The sequence below is a fragment of the Cygnus atratus genome, chromosome 9, assembly GCF_013377495.2.
Source record: "Cygnus atratus isolate AKBS03 ecotype Queensland, Australia chromosome 9, CAtr_DNAZoo_HiC_assembly, whole genome shotgun sequence".
NCBI lineage: Eukaryota > Metazoa > Chordata > Aves > Anseriformes > Anatidae > Cygnus > Cygnus atratus.
This window is the reverse complement of record NC_066370.1, coordinates 16,951,296-16,960,951: the sequence shown is the minus strand read 5'-3', so window position 1 is coordinate 16,960,951 and position 9,656 is coordinate 16,951,296. Positions and strand designations below refer to the sequence as shown.

At 41.0% G+C, this 9,656-nt stretch overlaps 1 protein-coding gene across 1 annotated transcript; it reads left to right on the top strand.

Annotated features, from left to right (window-relative positions):
• The first annotated feature begins 209 nt into the window (after positions 1 to 209).
• Positions 210 to 9,396, top strand: LOC118247122 (cytochrome P450 2J6-like). The gene is made up of 9 exons (XM_035544868.2): positions 210 to 380; positions 461 to 623; positions 1,395 to 1,544; positions 2,615 to 2,775; positions 4,021 to 4,197; positions 4,603 to 4,744; positions 5,668 to 5,855; positions 6,830 to 6,971; positions 8,142 to 9,396. The coding sequence occupies exons 1-9, from the start codon at positions 210 to 212 to the stop codon at positions 8,318 to 8,320; spliced, it is 1,473 nt and encodes a 490-aa protein (XP_035400761.1). The 3' UTR covers positions 8,321 to 9,396.
• The last annotated feature ends 260 nt before the right edge of the window (positions 9,397 to 9,656 follow it).

The window sequence follows — 9,656 nt, the reverse complement described above, 5'->3', positions numbered from 1 at the left end:
TGGTTTGATGTATCTTAGTATGGAGAATATATGGGGTGCAGGAAAAGGGCAGGCAGTGATAAAGAGGGAGGGACAGAGGGAGGGAAAGGAATTGAGACTCCACAGGAGTCAGTCTGCAAAGAGAACTGGTGGAACAAGAAGGAAGATCACCTTTTCCAAGCTCCACTACATTATTTTTGATAGAGAGAAGCTGAAAAATCAGCTTTGAAATGCTGACAATAAGTCAAGCGTTTGTAGTTCTGGTCATCTTTTTGTTAATTGTTCAATTTCTCAAACTGCGAAAGGCATGCCAGCAATTCCCTCCTGGACCAACTCCTCTCCCATTGCTTGGAAACTTGGTGCAAATGAACTTTCAGTTACATCGGGATCTTCTGATGGAGGTATTTATTTTCAGATTCTCCTAATTGGTTAATTTTACTCAGTTTTATCTGTTCTTTTCTGGCACTTTTCCCATCCACAGCTGGCAAAAACTTACGGCAACATATACACCTTGTGGTTCGGGTGGGCACCAGTGATCATACTGAATGGATTTCAGGCAGTGAAGGATGGCATGACTACACACCCTGACGATGTTTCTGGAAGGATGGTATCTCCTTTCTTCAGAGCAGTGGCCAAAGGAAAAGGTGAGATCTTCCTGCCATAAATAATGCACTGTAATGTCAACTTGGCAAACTACTCCTGCTCAGCCTTGTTAAACCCTCTGCCCTCCCATCCAGGATGCTCTGTCCAAATACCCTATTAGCTCGTGAGAATAGTTTGCTATTTGTCATGATGCCTTTTGTCTTGAGCTTTCCCAAACCTGGGAAACGTTCCAAATCAGGTTGTTTCTAGGTGACCTTTTTTGCTGTGTTCAAGATGTGTGCAGTCCTAGCACAGAACTCAGCAATCTTACTCTCCTCATAGGATAATTCATTCTGCTGCACATGATTTTGCTGTATGTTACATGAATGCAAAGCATCATTATAGGTTTTGGCAACTATATAGACTATGTATGGTTGCCAAACACCTTCCATCATGAGTGAAAGACCTATAACACCCACCTCCAGAAGTCTCATAGCTATGTTAACAGTCACTCTTAAACATTTCCTGAATATCATTTGAGAGTGACTCCGTCACATTAAAATCCATTTCTCCTTAATGTATTTTAGCATTTTCTAGCAAGAAGTGGAGCAGTCAGCAGATCCTTAGAGTGCTCTTTTCAAAAATTAACTACAATCAATATTAAGAACATGTGGCTTAGTTATAGTTTGGGTATATTTGGTTATGATAATTTTACCTCCTAAAGTTACTCGTATCACAGTATATTCCTTGATTTACTCATGTATTTCATAATTATTTTTCAATGAATGATTCATGTCTATAACAAATATTAATATGCCAGGGAATGCTCTCAGGTATTTTACTAGCAAGCGGTCGCTCATGGAAGCAGCAGAGGCGCTTTGGTATAATGACTCTACGCAGTCTGGGGATGGGGAAAAAAGGCCTGGAGTATCGTGTACAAGAGGAGGCCTCTCACCTGGTGGAGTTCTTTGTGAGCCTGAAAGGTATCTCTCTGCTAAAAAATTAGATGCTTTTCAGTTTCTGGATCCATATCTTTAGTATGCAAGCTTACCTACCTCTTTCTAGGGTTGGGGTGGGTACAGTCATATATCCAAACTCACCAAAGCCTGAAGAACAGATAGAGCCTAGTATTACAAGTGGGAATTTCTTTCCTAAAAAGCTTTTTCTAAACCTACTGAAGTTGAGAACTTCTGAAATCTTCCTTTCTTGGGCTTACTATTTGTCTATTATTTACTGAATGTACAATGACATGATGTCACTGAGTTGCAAACCCATCCACAGGTTGCCTACAATAGGTAACTGAAGAGTATTTCAGAGCTCAAGTCATTCCTCTAAATTCCAGTGACACTAGGTGTCATGACAAACTGGATATTTTAGTGTCTGACTGGCTAAGTAACTATTGGCAACAGAATCAGAAGTAGGAGGCGGGAGGGGAACTTCAGAGGATTCTACACCTGGTTTGGGGGAGTCCAAGCCAGGATCACTTCCATCCAAATAATTTTGGAGTCTGTCTCATATCTTTTAAGAAATCATCAGAGAGATGATGATATACTCTCTACATCTAAGACTGTAATCATTTTATTACTTAAACTTAGCAGTTCCTACCCATCTATTCTGCCTCTTAAACTTTCCCAAGCTTCTTCAGTCTTTTCTCCTAAGTAGCTTTTTATACTTTTGAACCTGTTTGTTGCTATATTCTCTCAGTTCATCTCCCATGACATTTCTTGCCTTCCACGTTGTCTAACTTTTCTTCCATACAATGGAGGACAGCACGTTTAATATTATATCCTCTAATTAATCTTGATTGTGCTATACTATTTCACAGGAAGGGCTATGAAACTGTTTTAGAGCAATGAGGAAACAGTTTAACATATCCTTTACTCTAAGACTGTTTTATTTTCATGAATACATATTGATGTCACATCTGTCCCCATTCATGCCCCAGATGGATAAAGAGATAATATTATGTAATTTCTAGTAATATCTCATCTTATCTGTATAAGGAACGACTGAAGAAAACATTGAGAGTGAATGCTAGTTACTGTGTTTGCAGGAAGACCTGTGGATCCTTCTTTCCCTCTCTTCCATTCTATTTCAAATGTAATTTGTGCTCTGGTTTTTGGATATCACTTCTCTGATGAGGACAAAACCTTCCATGAACTGATCAGTGCCACAGAGAACTTATTCAGATTTGCAGGCAGCTTCATTTATCAGGTGCGTAAATCACATGCTAATTTTTTTCTGAAATAGGTAGAAAATAGGTAGAAAAAGTGTGGATACAAAAATGGGTCCTCTCTAAATGTAGAGCAACTGGTTTAAGGTTTATGAAGAAGGTAAAAATTTCTAAGAGACAAAGAAAGAGATAATTAGATAAGTGAAAGACATCATTAGTGGAGTTATTCTGGCAACAGTTCAGTGACTCTCTGACTGTAGTTATTCATTATTTTTGTTGAGGAACTTGGATAAAAAAACAGATGATATTTGCTGATCATCAAAACAAGGAGACCGTAACAATACAGTGGAGGTTCAGGATATCCTGCTGCAAGAGCTCATAAATATTGTGGATTGGAGTTATTAGAATGGAACAAATTCTAATAGTACAAAATTAAATTATGAATCATATCAGGAATTAATGAGACAATTATCTGCTACAAGCTTAGAACATTCCAGTCCAAAGGTTAAGAGGAAAGGGACTGGTGGAAACTAGCAGAAAAGAGGATGAAAAAGACAAACAGGATCCTAGAGTGTTTCCAGCACTGTTTTCCCTTTAGATCCAGAGAAGTGTTAAAGTAGGTTCTGGTGTGTAATGATCTGTGGGACCTTTTCCAGGGTCTTGGCACTTTATGTTGTGAGTTTGGAGTGAAACAAATGTAAAAGAAGGATTAGTGGAATGACCAACAAACGATCACATAACAAAATTTGAGAATTTTGCTTGGTTGGTTTGAAAGAACAAAGGCAGTGAGGAGACAGAAATGCTGTTTGCTTGGCAGGGTAGGATGGCAGATGCTGCAAAGAGAGAGCTATCCAAAACAGAGGATGGTACTTTGAGCTAACAAGTATGCGTATAAATACACTCTGAGCAGAGTGAAGATTTAACATTTTTAACCATTATCAGTTCGTCTAGCAGTTACAAGGACTCTGAAAAGGGAAATGAAATTCTCTTAGAGTGCTACCCAGTCTACACTTTCCTTCTGTTAGCTCCACCAGTTGCCTGAGTTAGTGGCATGAGCGGAGTGTTGGCAGTATTGCCTAGACACTGAGATTCAGGAGTGTGTCAAAGTTAATATTGTTTCCCCACATGATGAAAAAAAACCAACACAACAACTACTAAAAGCAATGATAATCTGTTTATTCTACTATCAGCATTTCCAGACAGGACAATTCAACCCTTTGGTGTTCCTAGAGCAGCTTTGTTACTGTCAGCTAATTCACACTGCCTCTTGTATGTCACTCCCCCAGCTGTATGAAATCTTCCCCTGGCTGATGTGTCGTCTCCCTGGTCCTCATAAGAAGGCATTGTCTTGCTATGATGTCCTCAGTTCTTTCGCGAGGAAGGAGATCAGAAGACACGTGGAGAGAGGGATGCCAGATGAACCGCAAGATTTCATTGACTTTTACCTGGCTGAAATAGAGAAAGTAAGTATTCGTTCTGCCTGATCACACTGTTGGATAGCTTACTGGACAGAACAAGGCCAAATGAGTGACACATTGCGGGGCACATGTTTAGAAGTACACTCTGGGCTAACTGTAAAAGTTGCAATTTGTTCTAAACTTTTCAGGATTAAGTCATCAGGCATGAAACTGCCTGTTTGTTGTTGTTGTTTAATGAAAGAAAAATCCACCTCATGAAAAACAGCAACACAGCCTTTACCATGTACATTTGGGAAACTGTTAATCTCTTAGTACTCATCAAAAACTGTAAATTGGAATGTTCTTTGTGCATGTGCCATTATTTCCGTATGTGGAAATAATGACTCTCAGGAGGCATACAGGATAAACTAACTTCCGTATTTAACTTCAACTTTTTATCATCATCTTCAGTCTAAAGATGAGGACAAGCCCAAGTATGATGAAGACAATTTGGTGTGTGTTATAAATGACCTTTTCCTTGGTGGCTCAGAGACTTCAAGCACAACCTTGTACTGGGGACTGCTCTACATGGTGGTGAATCCAGACATCCAAGGTGAGAGGGATCCTTGCTGTGAAATACTGTGGGTACTACAAATGTTAATGAGGGCTGGATGTAATGAGTTGGAGGCACAAAAGCCACTAGTTGAGTCTGGCTCTCACTCTCTGGAAACACTAAGAACAGCATGCTAAAATTACAGCAGTGGATAAAAACAAATATCCATCCTCTCACCTGACCACACCAGATGGGTGAAGGCAGTCGTGGTGAGAGAAAAGTTAGTTCTTTGCACTGACAAGTCAATGCCATGAATGCCTCTGTAGATCCAGACTGAGTCTCCCCCATCTAAAATCTACACTAGGAAGAGAAAGGATATGGCCAGGGTTTAAGAAGGACTTGGATAGTTCTGGAGTCAGAGTTTCTTCCATCTGCTGTGCTCAAGCACTGAAAATGAGGAAGATATCTGTATTTCCACAATCTGAGCAGGAAGCTGAAAAGGCTGTGTCATTGTGTGCATATTTGCATTCAGAGTCGATGATTCTGGTGTTGTTTGTTCAGTGTTGCCATACTTGGACCAACTCCTCCTTTGCACTGGGAGTTAATATCCATGGCATTTGCATCAATTTTGAAAATGAGATTTAGATTTTGAGATAAAGTAAACTAAGCAATCCCTAAATATCTTCAAAATGTGGAGCTGAGTGACTCACCCTACACCCACCAAGCATACTGTGAGATAAATGTCAAAGCTGAAATAAGTACAGTATAGTCCTTGTTTATGATTCTGGTCCACACTGCTTTTTTGTTTGTTTGCTTGTTTTGCTCTTGACTTTTAGTTTCATATGTTAAATTCAGATGTTAAATCATAAAGACTTTATGTACTACGCTGAAATATTACTTTTTCCTATTGCTTTAAGGAAAAGAGACCAGTTGAAATATTTGATGCATTTTTCCCATCTGAAGTGGTGAATATTTCTCCACAGAGAAAGTGCAGAAGGAGCTGGATGCTGTTCTGGGTCCTTCCCAGTTAATCTGCTATGAGGATAGGAGAAAACTGCCCTACACAAATGCTGTGGTACATGAGATCCAGCGCTTCAGCAATATTGTCTTTGTTGGCATGCCCAGACTGTGTGTGAGGAATACAGAACTGCTAGGTTTCCCTGTCAAAAAGGTACAGACAAATGACACAACAGCAGAGACCAGCTGTGCTTGGCTGGGGATATAGACTGAGAGGAGAAATGTTTGTCAAAGCACTGGTTAAGACATTTTTGCATGACTTGGCACTGCCAGTACTGATGGGATGGAGGAAGACTTGTAAGGGGATGGCTAATAGCTCCACGAACTGAGATAATTGCAGTGACCTGCCTGAATCTGTACAGCTGAGAGACTGTCAGCTACAGCTGACGGTGAGGGACTTGCTCCCAAATATAGCCTGAGACAAGTGTTCACAGCCACTAAATAATTTTGTAAAGTGACATAAGCTATGCTGAGTGCCAGTTCTCACTGGAAAACCCTAGCAAGAATCGGTTACTTTTGTCGCAAGAGAGATGGGAGAGGCCAGTACCATTACTGGCTTCGGTGTTCGGTCCCACCTAACTCACTCTGTGGTGAAGGCTTCAGTCTCTGTTCTGGCTGGATCTGAGAGTCAGGTACGCTAAGGCGCATGTGTTGGTCTGCTGGGAACAATGTGCTCTTTACCAGTAAAGACAAAGCCTGAACAACTACTGCTAAAAGGGCTCAGAGCCTGCTGTCAATGAAGTGATGAGTATTGCAGTGATTTCTGGATGCATTTCTCTTTCTCTCAAACCTGAAAGAAGGTTTCCAAGACTGGGACCTGAATATCAACAAGAGAGACCTACTACAAGTGTCATTAAAACTATCAGTAGAAGTCGGCACCACAATATAGTCGTACCAACATCACTAATGCTAATAACACCCACTGGCATGGTCGCAAGGCTGGGAACTGATAATTTCTAGATAAGAAAAAGACCAACAACTCCTGTTTTCTAGCAAGATACTCCTCTAACCACTTGATATCTGCACATTAGAAAGGAATGGCAACGAACAGAAGTCTTATCCACCAGGCAGAAACTGAGAGGTGAGAGGTTAATCAATAGAACTGTATCAGTGGTTTCTTCCTTGCAGGGCACCATTGTTTTGCCAAATATAGCATCTGTTCTGTATGATCCTGAGCAATGGGAGACACCTCGGGAATTCAACCCTGGCCATTTCCTGGATAAAGAAGGAAACTTTAAAAATCGAGAAGCCTTCTTACCATTCTCAGCAGGTAAGTGAACCGGCAGTTTGAACGGTCCCAACAGATTAGATAAAGAATACAGAATTTTGAGACTGTGATATTTCTTCAGATAACACTTTATATCACCGCTGTTTGTTTCTTTTAAATAATAGTACTGGCTTGTATCTGCCAAGAGAGACACTTCTGTGCTCTCCAGCCCCAAGCTGCTCTTAGTACAATGTGGTGGGAATCCCACTTGAATTCCTGAACCTCCAGGACCTCCATGGCTTGTTCCAGAACCAATTCCAGAACCTCCAGGCTTGTTAAATATTGCAGTCATCCACATTTTTTTTTCTTGTAATATTCTTCATATGTATTTTTTTCCCTGAGAAGCAGTGTACCTTTTGTATGCTGGAGTTGCTTGCAATCCCTCTTATAGGAACGAGTTGAAAGAAAAGAAGAAATGCATCCTGATATACAAAGTTCTTGGGTACAGAACTGAAAAACCAGTTACAAAAGAAGGGAATTAAGATAACAAAGCAGAGTTTGAGACCACATTCAGCAGTAAAGTTCCTACTCTGTTTTAGTATCTCTGCTGGTGTAGCAGGGTAGTTACTTAGATGCCTATCCAGGAGTGGTTTCTTAGCACAAATGGAATAGCTGGCTTTTGCTTTCCCTTAATTTGTCTGCTAATCTGGAAATGTGAATGTATTATTAACCTGTTTTCTTTAGTTTTTGTTGTTTCTGTGCTGTTCGTGCCATTGGTTCCAGTGAGGAACACTTGGAAATTAACAGTAGGCTTCTTGTTTGCCTGTAAAGTGACCAAGCCTTTGCTCAGTTGCAAAGGCCATTGCTGAGTAATTTTGATCTGCTGACTTGAACTCACTAAGAAAGCATGTGCAAACAGCTGGCAGATTCTTCATGTTTGACCCTGAAGCTCAAGATCTCCTATAAAAGGAAAGTAATTTTCTGCCAGGTCAAGAAAGAAAGATGGTAGTACCTCAGGGATTTGTGCCGGGCTTTTCGTTTGGTGTCTCCTAACCTATGACATTGGAGGGATGGGATCTTTCTGAGAAAGAATTCAGGAAGTTTTATTTCTGTGGTTTTCAGGATCCTGGCCCTGAACAAGAGCCCCCTCTGCTTATGGCAAGAACGAGCAAAGTGATTACAAAACTAAAAAATTCCTAGATACTCACTGTCCTTTCCCTCTTCCTTCTGCAGGGCACCGAGTGTGTTTGGGGGAGAACCTAGCAAGGACCGAGCTCTTCATTTTCTTTGCCAACCTGCTACGGGCATTCACCTTCCGCCTTCCCGAGGGAGTGACAAAGATCAACACAGAACCAATTTGGGGGGGCACGCTGCAGCCCCACCCGTACAAGGTTTGTGCCATTCCACGCTAGGCTGCAGCACACCACAGACCAGCGTGAAGCAGCCACCTTTACCTCAGTGAACTTCCTCTCAAATGTATAAACTTTCCTCTGCCAGCCAGTATATTGGTATTAGTCTATCCCAGGACTATTCAGAAAGTGGACACAAGCCAAGATCCAGGCAACTTTTGGTTTGGTCCCAGAAAATCTCGCAAGGATCTTAACCTGTTTTTTCCTCTTGGAGAGCACCAGAAGCAAGATGCTGTGGTTCCCAGTTGTGAAGACAGCCTGGTGTGCCTCCATGCTGTAGCCAAGCAGGAACACTGTGGTGATCACTATTGAGCAAACCTCAGTAAAATTCAGCAGAGAACCTCAGCAAGAGCTAAGCAGGTGTCATTTCTGTGAGTGGTTTGATGGCCTCGAGTCATTTGACTCTGGAAAGTACACCTTGAAAGTCCTACTTTGGTTTTTCTGTCCTGAACTTAGGCACTTTAATTTGTTGACAGGTACAAATAAAAGAGAAACACACTAGAATATGGGCGCATGTCTGAGTTTGAGTTAAGCATCTCTCCCATGTGGAAGATGAAGAGTCAATTTGAAGTTGAATAAACTTAAATTTCATATTTACTAAAAACGTCAATGTGTTGCTTGGCAGTGTGATCATTGTTATGATGTATTGACAGTTGTATTATTTTTTTAAATCCATTTTCTATGATGTAGAGTCATGCTGACATTGGTCGCTAAGAGGTTGGAACCTTTAGATCTAATCAGGCCTTCTGCTTGTCGGATGAACACAGTAACTGGTAGCAGTAGGAGCCCATTAACAATTCTGCCTGGAAGAAACATAAATGTGGGGTGAGATATTCACTTTGCCAGTGGATTTCACTGCTACCTGTTTGCAGCACAGGCATGTAGAGACTTTGGAAAGCAGCATCTAGGGACTTTTTGAATGCTCAGATGTTCCCTGTCTTCTCTGGGCCCTTTTCTTGATTATAACTCATACCATACTTCATTATAACTCATACCATACTTGCTGCCCTCCATTCAATCTCTTTTCAATCTCTCCTTCCCCATTTTCAGTTCCTGCTCCCATCCACTCCTTATCCATATAATGTCTGTTTCAGGATTCGCCTTCCCTTTTGGTTCCCACCACTTGCACCCTTTCATCATATCAAGCTTCTGTCTCCTCTGACTCTGAGTATGAGCAGAGGAATCAACAAGTGTTGAGCTGAAAACAATGATCAGTGAGTTTCCAGGAGGGAGCTTGGAAAATCTCATTTATTTCTCCTTCGAGGTTCTAGATCATAAAAAGAAGAGCACAATAACTACAGAGTATGCACTGGAGGTAGCTCAGTGTAAGAAAAGTTAA

Excerpts from the sequence above, each read along its gene's own strand:
- LOC118247122 (XM_035544868.2), top strand. The coding sequence starts at position 210 with ATGCTGACAATAAGTCAAGCGTTTGTAGTTCTGGTCATCTTTTTGTTA. Across the intron at positions 381-460 it reads ATCGGGATCTTCTGATGGAG|CTGGCAAAAACTTACGGCAA; the intron begins GTATTTATTTTC and ends TCCCATCCACAG. Across the intron at positions 624-1,394 it reads AGCAGTGGCCAAAGGAAAAG|GTATTTTACTAGCAAGCGGT; the intron begins GTGAGATCTTCC and ends GAATGCTCTCAG.